Here is a 16,290-nt window from a genome sequence, read left to right on the forward strand (position 1 = left end):
ATTGAAATATATGTTATATTGGAAAAAAAATCACTATTGATCATTTGATCTAGTACATGGATTTTTATTGGCTATTGATAAAAGCTGATGATTCTGGTGGCGACAATACTATTAATTAAAAATCAATACATAATTTATAACTCTCGATTAAGAATAATCAAATCAACTAGTATGTAAATAAATAAATGTGATACAATCGGGACTCCAATCAAAGCAGAGCTTTATGCAGTTAAATCTCTATAAATTAATATTTCAAAAATAATAAGAAAAAAAGTTTAATGTACATAAGTAGTATTTCATCGTCTTCTTCTTTCATCCCCGTACGAATCTCCACTCTCTTGATCCTTTAGGAAACCGAGGAAAGCAAGGAACCCGAAAAAGAAGAAACCTCCGGACCAATGGCCACCACCGCCACCGCCACCGCCGCCACCGCCGCCATCATCGCGTGGAGGAAGTCCGGACCCACCATCGTCAAGGTCCGGGGACTTCTCTTTTCCTAGAAATTCGATTAAATCAAACAATGGTGTTTTGATAAACAAGTCAACCCCAAGCATCAAATAAGTCAATATGGTTTTCAGAATTAACTAGGTCTCGTCATTCTCTTTAGGCCTCGTTTGATTGGAGGAGATTAGCCATGATTAATTAAATATGTGGACTTTGTTTCATGTTCGGTAAACCCAAATAATTTTTCGGGTCGCCCGGAAATTAATTCTTGGACATCGTGTGGTCCAATAATACAGTTCGGGTTTCATAAGAATATTTAATCTTATCTCGGCTAATCTTATCCTAGGAACCAAACGAGGCCAAATATATGTACTAAATGAGAAGCACACGCATAAAAAAAGAAAAAAAAAAGAGAAAAAAGAAGCGATTAGTTACCTTGGATAGGTGCGACTGTAATGGTAGACGATTGTCGTGTTACTGTCTGAGTTTGCTCTGCAGCACACGTGGCGTTCTGCAGTTTTTTTAGTAATTATTAAATAATTATTAAAATAGGTTACGCTTCTAGAAGATATACTCACATACTAAGTACCGAATAATAAACGTGTTTACGAGCGTGTTTACAAAAATCATAGAATGTAAAAAATTACCAGAGCAGCAGCACATATTAAAGAAGCATGTTTCGCTCTATATGAAGGAGTGAGGCCCCTTCGTTCAAAGGGTTTTAACTGCACGTAAAGTGGCTTGAGTTTGACTTGGTTTGACCAAACATTCTTCTTAAGCTTGTAACAAGGATCTCTCAATGGAACTGTCGAAAAAAAAGAAATCAATTTCATATAAGGTCCAACACCATAAATTGTAAAATACGATCCAAATAACCATTTTATATAGTGGTAGAAAATTTAATGGAAATATCAACAGCACAGATATGAAATCCTGCATAATGGGAGATAACGGAAGAAATCTCGATAGCTCCTCTCTCAGTTTATTATCCTCGTAAAATTAAATGCTATGAAAATTAAGCTTCGTTTTATTGTCTTCAGTGAAAAAAAGTGCAGATTATTCACAGAAATATTTTAAACCAAATAAAGTATTATCTGCTATCTTTATACTGTAGAAACACTTCAGTTAAGTTTCATCTAAATGAAATTATACGTCTACTAATTCAATACAGCAACATCTACTGTATGAAGATTAGCATACAAGTTTATTTAGCTTATCCAGCCAAAAGGAACAAAAGATTATAAAATTACTGAGTGAGACACGAAAGTTAATACGAGAATATTTGGAACAACTCAAAAACAACAAGCCCATACGTATGCATCAACAATTTAACATGAAGATTGCCGATTGCCCGACTCTCCTCGAAATAATACCAAACAAATCCGAACCCCGTAACACGAAGAAAAAAAACTAATAATAATAAGAAGAAGAAATGACATTTACTAAGCTGTTATAAGAGAGTAAAATACGGAGATAGCATACTTGTAAATAGCGGTGTAACTGGACTTGCAACAGTGACGGTACTCAGTGACATTTCAATGCTGATAAACGATATAAACCTGAAACAATTATAACGTTGATCATGAGAAAATAGCTACATTAGATTAAATAAAAGATTTTACATTATTCAATTTTGACATATTTTGTATAGAGGATCAATAAAATTAAATAAACTTGTAGAGAGGATCAATAAATATATATATTTTTTTTCTTCCATTATATATAATTATTCAATCGGAACCTTCATACACAGCAATGTATTACTTAAAGCAGGTGTAACATGACTGTGCTGGAGAACACAAAATTATTATTTTTATTTTTATTTTTTTTAGATTAAAGAAAAATCATGTAATTTCGACATTAGCAACTTTAAAAACTGGTATTTTTCTACTGCGAGTTAGAACACAAATTTCTGGTAAACTTTGATTCAAATAACAGGCGGGGATGATTTCCCCTAATTCAGAAATTAGCGCACGAAGATGAGAGAGAGAGAGAGAGAGAGAGAGAGAGAGAGAGAGAGTATTGAATAAAAATGTATGGGTCTTATGGCACATCGATTTGCAGATATTGATTTTACCTGGAATCGGACGGGAGGGCAGGGCAGCGAACCGGAGGGGAGAAAGAGAATAGAAAAGAAGAAAGAAAACGAAGAAGATGAAGTACCTTTTGGGCCTTTTCACGTGGGCTTTCAGCTTAAGAGGCCATCCATATATTATGAGTTGAAATTCAATTTTCGATTTTGTATTTTCAATTTTTAAAACTTCTGATTTTTAATATTATCATGTAATTTATATATTATAGGTTGATGATGTAGCCCAAATGGACAAATTGGATATGAAAGCCCAATCAAGAAGAAGCCCACGTGTCTCTGAAAGACCTCAAAAGAGTGGATGGAAGTTTTCTCGGCATTAGCATTCAGACGATCAAATCACGGAATCATGGAAAAATAATATAGATCTTGTGAAGATAAGTGTGTGTTGTTTTTATATCCGAGCGTCTCCTCTTTATATCTCAAGATTTTATTTATACATGTTATAGGGAATGGGTGGTGGCCCCCTGCTCCGTCTATGGTCAAATCGCACGTGAGATGGATGTGACTACTTCGAGCTGTGTTCGTCTGTTAAAGACGAGCGTTGTCTATCTCTTTGGTTTGCTCAATTGGGGTAGGTTCGTCGGTCGGTTAATGTTATTTTGCAGGCTGTCCCATTTATCTGACAACCGAAATGTAATCACATTCATCACCTATCAATTGCACGTGTGGGTGGGTGGCGATCAACTTTATAGAATGTTAATGGATAAGATTGGGGTGGGCCTTGTGAAAGTGTTATTATTTAGGCCCGAATTCGGGCAATCTGGGCCGTATCAATCATATCATACATGAATAATTAAAGATTGGTCAATTTAAAGTTGACTCATTATCATAATTCAGTATCAATGTTGTGAATTGTATATATAACGATATTACCAATTTACCACTACTTGCTCTTTATGCATATTAATAAAATATAATTACAAGATAAAATGCTAAATTACGTCAAAAGAATCTGAATCCGATTATATTAACATATTATAATAAATATATAATTCGAATAATCTATAGAAAACAACAAAGTATCAGTTCTATGTAACCAAATCTAATCTTGCTGATTTTCGCATTAACTAAATCAAAATTTACTAATTAATTAATTAATTACGATTATTTTGTTAATTCAGTAGCAAAAATTGCCTTGAACGGATGACGTAATCCAGAGCAATTTAAAGTTTAATCCAAAAGAAAAACTATAAAATCCACCAAAATCGCAAATGTGTGTATGTTCATGATTCGAAACTCAGCAAAATTGAAATTAAAAAAAAAAATTAAAAATTAAAAAAATTCGGAGATGGTGAATTCGAGGTGGACCTGGGAAGAAAACAAGCAATTCGAAGACGGACTGGTGGAATTCGCCGGCGATTGCCCCAACCGGTGGGAGAGGATCGCGGCCAGAATCGCGACGAAGACGGCGGCGGAAGTCGAGCAGCACTTCGCCGTGTTGCTGGATGACGTGGCGGCGATTGAATCGGGTGTGATTGAGTTGCCGGAATACGACGAGAGTGACGGATTCCGATCGCCGGAGTCTCGTAAAAGCCCTAATCGATCGGAGAGGAAGCAGGTAGCGGCGCAGAGAAAGGTAGCTAGACCGTGGACCGAAGACGAACATAGGTAAAATCAAAAATGTTTTTCTAAAGCAGATTATTTGATTTAATATTCACAAAATTATAATCAAGGACAGAAATTAGTGCCCCTGAGTTTATACTTAATTGCTAAAAGACCACCCAAATGTTATTTTATTGACAAAAAACCCCCAAATTTTATTTCTTTAGCAATTAGTACCCCTTGGGAGTTGTGTGCTAATCAAATTGAATCATAGGGGGCTTTTGTTAATAATAACATAGTGTGGTTTTTTGTAGCAATTCGATATAACAGAGGGGTACTAATTGCAATAACCCCACTTTATTATAGTCTTGAAACTTTTTTTTTTATTTTTTTTTTTTCACCTAATTATGAAACTCAGGTTATTTTTAATTGGATTGGAGAAATACGGAAAAGGGGATTGGAAGAGCATTTCGAGATTTATGGTCAAGAGTCGAACTGCGGCCCAAGTGGCGAGCCATGCTCAAAAGTACTACGCGCGCCAAGAAAAAGAGGAGGAAAATAAGAAAAGACGAAGCATTTTCGATAATTCAATTGCGGAAACTAGTTCTTCCCTGGCTTCGAACTTGTGTCGTTGATTCTCGATTTTTTTTCGACATAGCTACATTGATGTATACTTAATTGGATGTAGCCTAAATCAAACCGTAAATACGTAGCTCCTTCGTGATATTTGATGCTAATTATCAGCAATATTATCTCATTTATTTTAGATCAAATTAAGCTCTTGTAATCAGAATAATAAAAAAAATACAATTATTTCCTTATTTATTAATTATAAATTGTATTTAAATATTCAGCTATTAAAATTCTGTACATAGGACAAAGGAAAAATCTTGGATTTGAAACATATATGCCCTGCCAAATCAATAAGCACTTTGCTAACAAAAAAGTTGAATTTCTCAAGCAATAAAGCTTTAATTTGTAAGCCTTCACTACAAAAAGGGTAGTTAAAAAAAAATCGAATGGTCTTTCGAAGATCAAACAGCACTCGAATTATCCTCGACAAGTGGTTTTTCTTCATCTTCGGAACTCTTCGGTTTCACGGGTTTCACGGAAGGTAAATTTTGACTCGGGAGAAGATTAGTAGACTTCTCGGTTGACTCTTTGAGATTAAGTGACGTGTAAACCGACATTCCGCAAAGAGCTAAAATCGCACCGACGATGCTCACGAGTCCCGGATCGGAACCAAATAGCAAATATCCTCCGAGTAGTATCACACAAGTCTTGAACTGCCCTAGAACTACGTGCGATGTTGCGGAAGTAGCACTGCACGAATACACCGAAATTGTTTTTTTAATTTTATTTTCAAATCAGTGGTGAAACCAGCATAGGGCAAGGGGGGCCATGACCCCCGACTACTTAGCAAAATATAATTTTCTTACCCAAGTGCTAAAGCACCGGACCACTGCAAGAGAAATCCGAGCAACGCCGATACGAGAATTGCGGAAGTGTTCGTCGGGCCCCACTTGAAAGACAATACGCCTGGTGGGTCCAACCATGGCATTAGAGCTACTAAGAAGAAGATTGTGACCGGCGTCGTCTTCCACATCAGCCTATACAAATCGAGCAATTTTAATTTTTTAATTTTTATTTATTTATTCGTAATAACAATATGGTTATATTAATCAAGATTCACGATCAATTTGATCTTTTGCATGTACGTATATATATATAAATTAAATATCTAGTTAATAACTTACGCAAGAGCGGTCCAATTTCCTTGTTGCTGCAGATTGGACCAGAGTATTTTGTTAATGGCACTCGGAACAATCCATGCAAACGCAACGCACGCGCCGAACGCATTGAATTCCAAATCCGTAACAGTTGCAACTGCCACACCGAACGAGACGACAACTAGAGCCACAACCTACATACAGCATTTTCGCGAAATTATAAGTAAAAAATCTCCGCAATAATAAAACTACATAGAGCCAGCATAGGGGTCATGGGGGCCACGGCCCCCATCACTTCTGAAAAAATCTACTATTTTATATAGATATTTATTAGTGTATATATATATATATACACACACATGGTTGGAGTTACCTTGCTGAATGAAATCGTCTTTCTGAAAAGAAAAAATTCTGCAGTGACGATGGTCGGAGTGACGGCAATTTTAGCCATCTGGTAAAAACCAACACTGCACAAGAGAAGAATGAGACAAGAAAAGGGTTATTTGCATTCAGCACCCCTGTGTTTACTCTAATTGTTGAAGAAGTCCTCGTGCTATTAATATTAGCAAAAAACCTCACCGCTTAGGGGCATACGTGCTACAAAAAAATACATTATAGGGGATTTTTTGCAAATTTGATAAAACACAAGGGGTACTAAATGCAATAAACTTTTGTAAAAAGTAAAGGAGATCGATAAAACGAATTCGGGAAATAAGGACCTATTGTGGTTTAAGCTAGTATTAGCAAGTCCGGAGGCAAAAGCCATAACGGCTCCCAAAGCAAACAACGATGAGAACGGTGTTGTTTTAGAAGGTGGGCCCACCGGAAGCAACGAGAATGCCTTGAAAATCGCGAGTAGAATCCAAGCGGTTACGTAGTGGATTAGCGTGAGGAATATTGGATAGTTAAATCCAACTCTCCCCATAACCTTCATTAGAGATAATAAGATCAGTTAATTCGGTTTGTTGTTACTGAAACTAAGAAAGAGTTTATTGCAACTAGTACCCCTGTGCTATATCGAATTGCTAATAAACTACCCATGTTATTTTATTGTCGAAACACCACCTATGATTTTTTTTGAGTAAATTACAACCAACTCCTTGAGGTAAAGTATAATTACAAAAACAACCCTTCGTTTTTGATAAATTACATATAACCCCCGCAGTTTTGTAAATTTCTTACCTCCACCCCCACAAAAGGGTGTTAATGTAAGAAATAGATAAAATGTAGTGGTGGATGTAATTAGCGGAAAATGAAGGGTTTTTTTCTTCATAAATACACCTTACCTCTGCGGGTGATTGTAATTTACTCTTTTTAACTACCATGGGTGACTTTTTTTGTTGCAATTCGATATAACACCGGGGTACTAATTGCAATAGACACAACTAATTAAAACGCCAATCGACGAATGAAATACATTTAACATACGCACCAATTTATTTCCGAGAATGATTCCAACCGCAACCATAAAATTGAAGGTCATCGCCACAACGGGCCCGCAAAAACGTTGTTGTTGGCGTTTGGCTCCTTCGGAAGTCCGAAGCTCATTGAATAGTGAGCTTCGGAGCTCTTCCAACGCACGACCTACCAAAAAAACGTAACCGGAAAAGCACATTATACGAATACAAAAAAAAAAAAAAAAGTTTATGATCTTGTTTCTAGTTTTCCCCTTTTCTCTGCAAATAAATATCCACATTATCACCATGTAATCTCAAAAATTGAAAAATGACAAGTAGTCACTAATCAAGAATTAATATAGTCATTAATGCATAATCCAAATTACAGGTTATGGGAAAAATTAGAAATCAATGCTGTATCAAGAAAAAGGCAAACATTAGATTTACAAAACCATATTTTTTTAATTCTCTCTCTCTCTCTCTCAAGAGAAATTAGAGAATTTTTTTACAGAGATAAAATTCACATGCAGGGTTAAAAAAAATACTGTAAAAAAACCATACAGCTCCAATTAAAAAATAAATAAATAAAACCTGCTTCGCCTGCATCACTATCTTTTCTCTTGATAAATCTTCTGGAATCATGTCCCAACAAAGAACTGAATAATCCCATGAATGCATTTGCCAAATAATTTAAGAAATTAAATCCAAATCATGTTTTGAAGAAACAAGGTGGAAAAATTCAAGATTCTTGGTAATAAATAAATAAATAAAAAGAAGAGAGAGAGAAAAGAGTTGTGATTGTGAAAGAGTTATTCAAGAAAATGACTCTACAAAATGGTTTAGAGAGAGAGAGAGAGTTATAGTGTAAGCAACTAACCATGCATTGTTTTTGATAAAATCATGAAAATAAATTAGTGACACACTCAACCAGGTGTTTTTATTTTTTTATTATTATTTTTTTGTTATGATGTAAATAAATAATTTTTCGATGCATTCTAGGAGGGAGGAATAAGAAAGGTATGAAGCACTTTTAGTAAAAGAGAATTTTGTTTCATTCAATAAAAAAAACTCTCAAATCCCAGAGCCCACATTCTTCAAGAATCTGTCAAGAACAAATTCGGATATCACGGATCTCTTTTATCTCTCTACTTTTTACCGTTTTACCCCCTTTTTTTTTTTTTTTTTTTTTACAAATTAACTTGAAGGTAATAAATTATGTTGTAATTTTTTTTTTACAATTTTATTAATATCGTTTTGACTATAAAAGCGATTTTGAAATTTTTCTAGTTTGATTCTGGAAAAATTCAGAATACGGAAACTGCAGTCCTTTGTGTTAGCTTTTCAATCCAACTTGAATCAGCCAAATTGGAAATCGGGTGATAAAATTATGCTTGAATGAGTTACATTTTTTAATTTTACATAATTCATAGCATCAAATTGAAGGGGGTGTTTATTGATTTATATGCGTCTTTCTAACCCAATATTCAATCGTCGTGATTCAAGTTGAATTAGAAAGCTAATTCAAGGAACTACAAATTTCGTGCTCAGGGTTTTAACAAATTCGAAGTAACAATGATCAAAATTGCATTAAATATTTGAACTGAAACGATATTTATTACATCATTTTTACTTCGACATTTTTTGGTATGTGGCCAACAAAAGGTATGATAGTACTCAATTTGTTTCGATTAAAAAACCCAAACGAAATAAAAGCAAAGGGAAAAGGACACTCATATTTTCTTAATTGAGGGTATTTTTGAATTTAATTTTTATTTTTGTGGGTCATCTTGTTTCTTTATATCTCATTGATTAAAAGTTAGTTCATATGTCGGGAAATTTGCAGATTCATCCCTCAAATTCGTATTGATTTTATATTTAGTTTCTCAAATTCACAAAAAACACATTTAGTTCCTTATGTTACAATAATTTAATATTTTTCGGTTATTTTTATCAATTTACCGTTAGTCCGTCGACTAAGACAATGATGGGCACACGCTTGATTCTGTAACTACTAACGGAAAATTGACGAAAATAACTAAAAATGTTAAATTTATGAAATATGATGGACCAAATGTATTTTTTGTAAACTTGAGGGACGAACGCAAAATTTCTCCTTTCATATGTCATTATTATTGTTTTCTGCCCTTCATTTCCAATAATTTTGGGGGAAAATAGATCATTTGGTTTTAGAGACCGAACTGCGTCGTTTTGATGACCTAAAGGAGCCGTAATTGGAAAGAGATCATGATTTAGGTCTTAAATCTTAATAGCCCGATACTACATCGTTTTGGCTCTCAATTATTTTTATTTTTTTATTATTGGGGAACATACAAATTTCATCCCTCAAATTTGCACCGATTCCACATTTGGTCCTTCATATTAGAAAAAAAAAAAAAAAAAAAAAAAATTAATTTGATCCATCTATTCCAAAATTCAATATTCTTAGCCATTTTCATTAATTTTCTGTTAGTAATAGCAGAATCAAGCATGCTTCCAACATTGTTTTAACTGACAGACTAATGGTAAATTGATGTAAACTACCAAAGTGTTAAACTATTGAATCATCACGGATCAAACATGTTTTTTAGGGCAAATTACGATCATCCCTGAGTTATGGTCAAATTATGTAAACCCCCTCTTGTTTGGGTAATTACAGTCACCCCACTCAACTATGTATTATCTTACGAAAAACTCCTCCAGAGGTAAATTTAGGGATGTCAAATCGATAAACTCGAACCGAAATTTCGGTACGCCAACATTTCATACCGTTTACCGAACTGAATATACGATTTAGTTCGGTAAATAACCGAATTAAAAAAAAAAAGTTGTAAAAATATTTAAAAATGAGGGGCCGAATGGTTTTTTCGTAATTTGGTCATAGCTTAGGGGTGACCGTAATTTGCCATCTTTTTAACATGAGAGCCAAAGTGTGAAATCGATGTAAACTTGAGGGGTGAAAACCGTAATTTTCCATTTTATCATATTCATCACGAAGATGGCACGAGGAGTAGTATTTGCCGGTGACACGAAAACCAAACGACGAATTCGATTCCTTACACACAACACACAGTCACGCACCCTCCGCCGCTGCTCCGCCCCCTTTCAACCATGGCCGATCTGAAATCAAAATTCCTGCAAGTTTATTCCGTATTGAAATCGGAGCTGTTAAACGACCCCAATTTCGAGTTCACCGATGATTCTCGTCAGTGGATTGAGCGGGTGATTCTTCTCCGTACATTCATAATCGTTTTTCTATTGTTCTGTGTGTTTTGAGCTTTCACTCCCATTGAGTATGTGTTTATGATTTTTTATAGCTCTAAGTGTACGCAGCTCTGCATGATTGATTAATTGATTGATTGATTTCGGTGTCTTTTGTTTCTCGAGAATTTTCATTTAATTTATTCAATCTTGTTCATGATGGTTTGTGTTCAGTCTTTGCTGAATTTGGATTCCCAATATTTTATGTTGTTTATGTGATTGTTGAATTGTTAACTTGTTATTTGTTAGCTGTTTGTATTCCAAGGGGGGATAATTTAAGTGTGTAGTGTGTGTGTGTGTGTGTGTGCGCACAAATAGTGGGGGGGGGGGGGGGGGGGGGGGTTGGATTAGCCTCGCCATGGTTCGATCAGGGTAGATTGTTAATCGGTGTTTGTGAATTCTGAAAACGGTTGTCGAACGATTTTTTTTTAATCCACTTATTTACTATTGTGCCTTCTCTTTTGATGGATTTGATATTATCTAACAATTTCTGGTGTGGCTATTTTACGACAGATGCTAGACTACAATGTTCCCGGAGGTGAGTGTAAAACTTCGTTGCTGTAACTTAACGTTAAGACGCCTTCTTTCATACTAAGGCCTTTTTCATTTAAACTATATACGTTGTCCGAAACAAAAAATCACTATCTAATTGTTCCATGAGGGGGGTTTTTGCCCCCCTTGTTATATATCCTATTCCGTTACAGGAAAACTGAATCGAGGGCTCTCAGTAGTTGAAAGCTATAAGCTGCTGAAATTAGGGAAAGAGCTGACTGATGAAGAAGTTTTTCTTGCATGTTCACTTGGGTGGTGTATTGAGTGGGTACGACAAATTAAATACCCCTTAATGTCGAATTATTGCTAATAGTTTTAACTCAATGTCGTAACGATTTTTGGCTGCCGTTCGGAATTAATAATAAAATAACATCTATACAGCTTCAATCGTATTTCCTTGTTCTTGATGATATAATGGATGGCTCTCATACACGTCGAGGTCAACCCTGTTGGTTCAGATTGCCCAAGGTTTGGCTCTTAAAGTTGATATATATATAATTATTCAAAAATATTTATTTACTCGAGAATATTAGCGAATGTTCGATTATAATATGCCTAAATCTGCTGATTGTAATTATTCCCAAGATTGGGATGATAGCGGTGAATGACGGGATAATACTGCGCACGCATATTTCAAGAATTCTGAAAAGGCATTTCAACGGAAAGCCTTACTATGTGGATCTGGTGGATTTATTTAACGAGGTTTGATTCTACCCTTTACTTACAGTAGTGCAGTTGGATTAACTTCCGGAAATATGATTCTTTTCGTTTTTTTTTATGTTATGCAATGATTCAATAGGTGGAGTTCCAGACAGCACATGGACAAATGATCGATTTGATCACCACACTTGTTGGAGAGAAGGACTTATCGAAGTATTCACTGCCTTTGTAAGTATGAATTTTGCGCCACCTTTTATACAAAAAAACCGTAATTCCAAATATATCCACTAACTTATGATTTTTTTACAAATTAATTCTTCTGTTTCTACACAGGCACCGCCGAATTGTGCAGTACAAAACTGCCTATTACTCGTTTTATCTTCCTGTGAGTAAAACACTACACTCCAAACGAGAATATTTTTCGCTGTGACTTGAATTTCCTTCGATCCTTCAATATTATGTAAACATTTAAATTTGATTCGGGCGAGCCTTTACAGGTAGCATGTGCACTTCTTATGTTTGGCGAGAATTTGGACAATCACGTCGCTGTAAAGGATGTATTGATCGAAATGGGCACTTATTTTCAAGTTCAGGTAAGTGGTTTCAGCACATTAAAGTCTACTAATCAGGTGCTTTTCAGCTTATTCTCGCCTCTAAATCTGGATATTAATCAGATTTTCCGGTTTATTTTAGGATGATTATCTAGATTGTTTCGGTGATCCAGAGGTGATTGGTAAGGTAAAATCTTTAGATGTTTAAGAAATTAAGAACATATTTTTCAAGAGTATTATATCTGTTTACGCTTTGTGCATCTACAGATTGGAACCGACATTGAAGATTTTAAGTGCTCTTGGTTGGTAGTCAAAGCCCTCGAATTATGTAACGAGGACCAAAAGCTAACTCTCTATGTATGTCATAAAAAAAAAATAATCTCGTATTATTTAATTCTCGACGTATTATTTATTTGTTCTATTGCTTATAATAAACGAGCTTTCATTTAATTTTCAGGAGAATTATGGAAAGGAAGATCCTGCTGCTGTAGCTAAAGTCAAAGACCTTTACAAAGCTCTCAAGCTTCAGGTTTCTTTCTCGTAGTCGAATAATTAAGAATATATAAACACTTCAATTCTCTTACGGTAAAAAATATTTAACCATGGTTTACATTTTGGTAGGATGTGTATCTGGAGTATGAAAGCACGAGTTACGAGAAGATAACTAACTCGATCGAAGCTCACCCTAGCAGGGAAGTGCAAGCTGTGCTCAAATCGTTCTTGGCAAAGATTTATAAACGACAAAAGTAGATAACACTACGTAACCAGGTAGAACGAAAAAAATGAATTAGCTTTAAAAATGTACTAATTACATTTTTAGAAATGTACTCAAAACTCTGCAGATGATGACTAATTACATCAGAATTAAAAAAAAAAAAAAAAAGAATAAACAAATGATGTTTATGAAACCTATTATATACTGGCTGCAACATTAGAGCAATAAACGTTGGAAACTAAACATTATCCATCGGGTACATGTCGTAAACCAACCAAGAAGACGTAATACTGTACGCGTCAAACGAACCCCGTCCCAGTTTATGTAATAACGAAAAGAATCCGAGCAAACCAGAGCATCAATTCGTCCGCACATTCTTATCGGGTCGAAATTATATTCCCCTCCAATTCCGCGGCAAGCTTTTTCTCTCTCTTCAGTTCCTGCACATATTCATTCAATTGTTATATATTAATTTCTCTACTATGTAAGTAAAATTTTAAATTAGAGTTAATTGCAATTAGACCCCTGTGGTATATCGAATTGATGACAAACTACCTCGTGTTATTTTATTGCCAAAAACCCTCCTATGATTTATTTGTTTACAAATTAACAGATGATTATCAAAGAAAAACAATACAAATTAACAGGTGATGAACTTTTTTTTATTTTTTTTTTATTTACAAAAACATAAAAAATTAACAAATGGAATACAAATTAACAGATGGTTAAAGAAAAAAAATATATAACCTCGACAGTTGACGAAGCTCATCGGAATTTGATTCCCCGGCTTGAAAAAAATAATTAAATCGACAACTTTTCATCGGACGATAAACACTACCACTAGCGACGCAAAAGAAGAAGCATGTCATAAGGCCTATAAAAACCCCTCATTTTTCTATAATTACATCCACCCCTGTGATGTGTACATTTCTTACATTATCACCCTTCTATAGGGAGTGAATGTAAGAAATTTACAAACTACAGGGGCTGCATGTAATTTCTCAAAAGAAGGATTTTTTTTGGTAATTACATTTTACTTCAGGGAGGTGGTTGTAATTTACTGTAAAATACAGTTAATGGGTTTAACATTAACCCGGCCCGTTATATAGAGTGAGACAATTGTGAGTGGCAGCCCGCAGTCCAACCAAAGTGGCCCAAATTCAAATCCAAGAAAAGAGGAGCGATTTTGATTGTAATTGTAGAGAACCGGAGGCGTAAGAAACGCAGAGTTGCAGTGTTAAATAGTGAACCAAAAAACAAAAACCCCCAATTCAGTCGAGTCGGACTCAGTGAGCGAGCAATGACCGGCGATTCGCGGTACGAGATCCACCAAGACGCCTACATCAAGCTGATACTCCACTCCCTAAAGCACCGCTCCTCCGCCGTCAACGGCGTCCTCATCGGCCGTTCATCCGCCGATGGCGCCGCCGTCGAGATCGTTGACTCCGTCCCCCTCTTCCACTCCCAGATCGGCCTCCTTCCTCCACTCGAGATTGCCCTCATTATGGTCAGTCGCTTGATTCTGAATTCAATCTAGTGTTTTGGTTGTTGAATATCAATTGCCTTTTTGAGTTGGAATTTGAAATCTCGAATTGTAATTTTTTTTTTTAATAGATAGAGGAGTATTATGGAGAAAAGGGATTGAGTGTTGTGGGTTACTTTCATGCTAATGAGCGGTACGATGATTTTGAACTCGCTGGTGTTGCGAAGAACATCGGAGATCATATTACCCGGTATTTTCCTGATGCTGCGCTGCTCTTGGTGCGTTTTTCTCGAGTTGAAATTTTGTTTTTTGAAAAAAATAAAATTCAGCAGCTTGAATTTCAGTTTGTTGGCGAATGGCTCTGATGATGAAATTTGTCGATTTCAGTTAGATAATAAAAAGCTCGGAGATTTACCGAAAGGAAAAGACCGAAGCCCGGTGTTGCAGGTGACTTTTCTGCTGCAATTCTTAACTTGAGTGTGTTGAATATTTTATTTATTTATTTATTTCAGTGCTAAAGGAATAGATTGGACTTCACAATTCCAAATATTGACTTTGTTTTGTGATTTATTGTTCGATTGGCTTAGTTAGTGAGAGAAAGTTGCAATCAGCTCCGAAAATAGATAAAAAAAGAAGAAGTCAAAAGGCGCTAATCTCGAGAACGTATTATTTCCTGAATCATAGTCGATGTCGTGCTTATGTTTTGCCTATGTTTAGTGTCATCGAAATCACATGAAATCGTTTTAAGCACGATGTTTGTTCGGTTTAGCATGTGTGCTCGAGCTGGTTCACAATGTGTACATACAGGAACAACATACACAAGTGTATATGTTTTAGTCGAGCACAATGACACTGTATTAACATATTTCTTGAATATCGAAAGAAAATGCAGCCTCACACGTAAATTTAGGATGAACTAAGTGCCCTTGTGTGTCTTGATATTTATATCTGCTACTACACTACACAGTTCCATTTTCCATTTTAAGGTTCAGTCAGTCGGAAAAAATCTCGATTTTTCGTTCAACTAGGTTAAATGCTGCAAAACCATCCTCACGAGAACTCTGAATTTTACTATGCTCTGTTATGTTCGATGTTCTACTCGTAGGTACTTTTATCTTGTATTCTTTTGTTTATATTGCAACTCCTTATTCTTCCCCTCGACCTGTTCACTATTTGTGAAACTCGTGTCTTATGTGCCACTTTATTGCTTAGCTCTATACCAAAGATGCATCTACTTGGAAGCTAGCTGGATCAAAAGGAAGCAACCAGCTCACAATCAAGGAGCCTTCAGCTAATACAGTGCTTCTCGATTACATCTCTTCTGAGAAATGGAACGACATCGTTGACTTTGATGACCACCTCGATGACATCAGCAAGTAAGAGCCGTTTATTTGTCTTTTTTTTTTCTCTTCTTTTTTTAGATCAATGATTTAAGTGCATTTCTTGTGTATATTGAATTTCGTTGCTGAAAATTTGAAATGCGTTTGTAGGGATTGGCTGAACACGGAACTTTTTGCGTAAAAGCTTCGAACGCGTTTCAACCGTATGTACTAGATGTCAAACTACTGAGATTTGGGAAGACTAGTTCGAATATCAAAGACTGATTGTAGTGATATTTATTTAAATGTGGCATAGAATTTTTGAATATTAGTTAAATCTGTTTTGTGGTTTAATGTTACATTCTGAACGAGGCTTCTAATTTCGTATTATAATTCCGGCATATGATCGACTTTCCCACTCGTGTTTCTCGAACTTCTTTCTTGGGTTGTTGCTTAAAATTTATAAATCACAAGTACCTGCGTTCCGATCAAATTTAATTTCGGTTATTTTAATCACTTTCGAGTCGGAACATAAAACCTGTACAAA

At 35.4% G+C, this 16,290-nt stretch overlaps 5 protein-coding genes across 6 annotated transcripts; 3 read left to right on the top strand and 2 right to left on the bottom strand.

Annotated features, from left to right (window-relative positions):
* Positions 1 to 133: 133 nt before the first annotated feature.
* Positions 134 to 3,975, bottom strand: LOC105961954 (uncharacterized). Of its 2 annotated transcripts, none has more exons than XM_088822196.1 (5): positions 3,845 to 3,975; positions 1,927 to 2,003; positions 1,092 to 1,249; positions 880 to 955; positions 134 to 496 (listed from the first exon to the last, which is right to left on the bottom strand). In XM_088822196.1, the coding sequence occupies exons 2-5, from the start codon at positions 1,976 to 1,978 to the stop codon at positions 297 to 299; spliced, it is 486 nt and encodes a 161-aa protein (XP_088678322.1). In that variant the 5' UTR covers positions 1,979 to 2,003; positions 3,845 to 3,975; the 3' UTR covers positions 134 to 296. The 2 variants fall into 2 exon arrangements, with proteins under 2 accessions (XP_088678322.1, XP_012841666.2); XM_012986212.2 differs by lacking the exon at positions 3,845 to 3,975 and adding an exon at positions 2,522 to 2,709.
* Positions 3,493 to 4,931, top strand: LOC105962095 (transcription factor DIVARICATA-like). Its single transcript, XM_012986377.2, has 2 exons — positions 3,493 to 4,144; positions 4,497 to 4,931. The coding sequence occupies exons 1-2, from the start codon at positions 3,825 to 3,827 to the stop codon at positions 4,711 to 4,713; spliced, it is 537 nt and encodes a 178-aa protein (XP_012841831.2). The 5' UTR covers positions 3,493 to 3,824; the 3' UTR covers positions 4,714 to 4,931.
* Positions 4,932 to 4,957: 26 nt separating this feature from the next.
* On the bottom strand, positions 4,958 to 8,315 carry LOC105962094 (Nucleotide/sugar transporter family protein). Its single transcript, XM_012986376.2, has 7 exons — positions 7,797 to 8,315; positions 7,241 to 7,392; positions 6,528 to 6,736; positions 6,182 to 6,275; positions 5,836 to 6,002; positions 5,518 to 5,688; positions 4,958 to 5,401 (listed from the first exon to the last, which is right to left on the bottom strand). The coding sequence occupies exons 1-7, from the start codon at positions 7,873 to 7,875 to the stop codon at positions 5,113 to 5,115; spliced, it is 1,161 nt and encodes a 386-aa protein (XP_012841830.1). The 5' UTR covers positions 7,876 to 8,315; the 3' UTR covers positions 4,958 to 5,112.
* Positions 8,316 to 10,166: 1,851 nt separating this feature from the next.
* Positions 10,167 to 13,134, top strand: LOC105962093 (farnesyl pyrophosphate synthase). Its single transcript, XM_012986375.2, has 12 exons — positions 10,167 to 10,424; positions 10,977 to 11,001; positions 11,168 to 11,283; positions 11,397 to 11,483; positions 11,601 to 11,717; positions 11,815 to 11,903; positions 12,009 to 12,060; positions 12,173 to 12,268; positions 12,369 to 12,413; positions 12,494 to 12,583; positions 12,684 to 12,755; positions 12,848 to 13,134. The coding sequence occupies exons 1-12, from the start codon at positions 10,314 to 10,316 to the stop codon at positions 12,974 to 12,976; spliced, it is 1,029 nt and encodes a 342-aa protein (XP_012841829.2). The 5' UTR covers positions 10,167 to 10,313; the 3' UTR covers positions 12,977 to 13,134.
* A 1,010-nt stretch (positions 13,135 to 14,144) lies between these two features.
* EMB2731 (ER membrane protein complex subunit 8/9 homolog) lies at positions 14,145 to 16,161 on the top strand. Its single transcript, XM_012986374.2, has 5 exons — positions 14,145 to 14,448; positions 14,556 to 14,702; positions 14,812 to 14,871; positions 15,637 to 15,800; positions 15,915 to 16,161. The coding sequence occupies exons 1-5, from the start codon at positions 14,242 to 14,244 to the stop codon at positions 15,943 to 15,945; spliced, it is 609 nt and encodes a 202-aa protein (XP_012841828.2). The 5' UTR covers positions 14,145 to 14,241; the 3' UTR covers positions 15,946 to 16,161.
* Positions 16,162 to 16,290: the final 129 nt, after the last annotated feature.

This window comes from Erythranthe guttata, chromosome 8, assembly GCF_056151865.1.
Source record: "Erythranthe guttata isolate IM_541 chromosome 8, IM_541, whole genome shotgun sequence".
Classification (NCBI taxonomy): domain Eukaryota; kingdom Viridiplantae; phylum Streptophyta; class Magnoliopsida; order Lamiales; family Phrymaceae; genus Erythranthe; species Erythranthe guttata.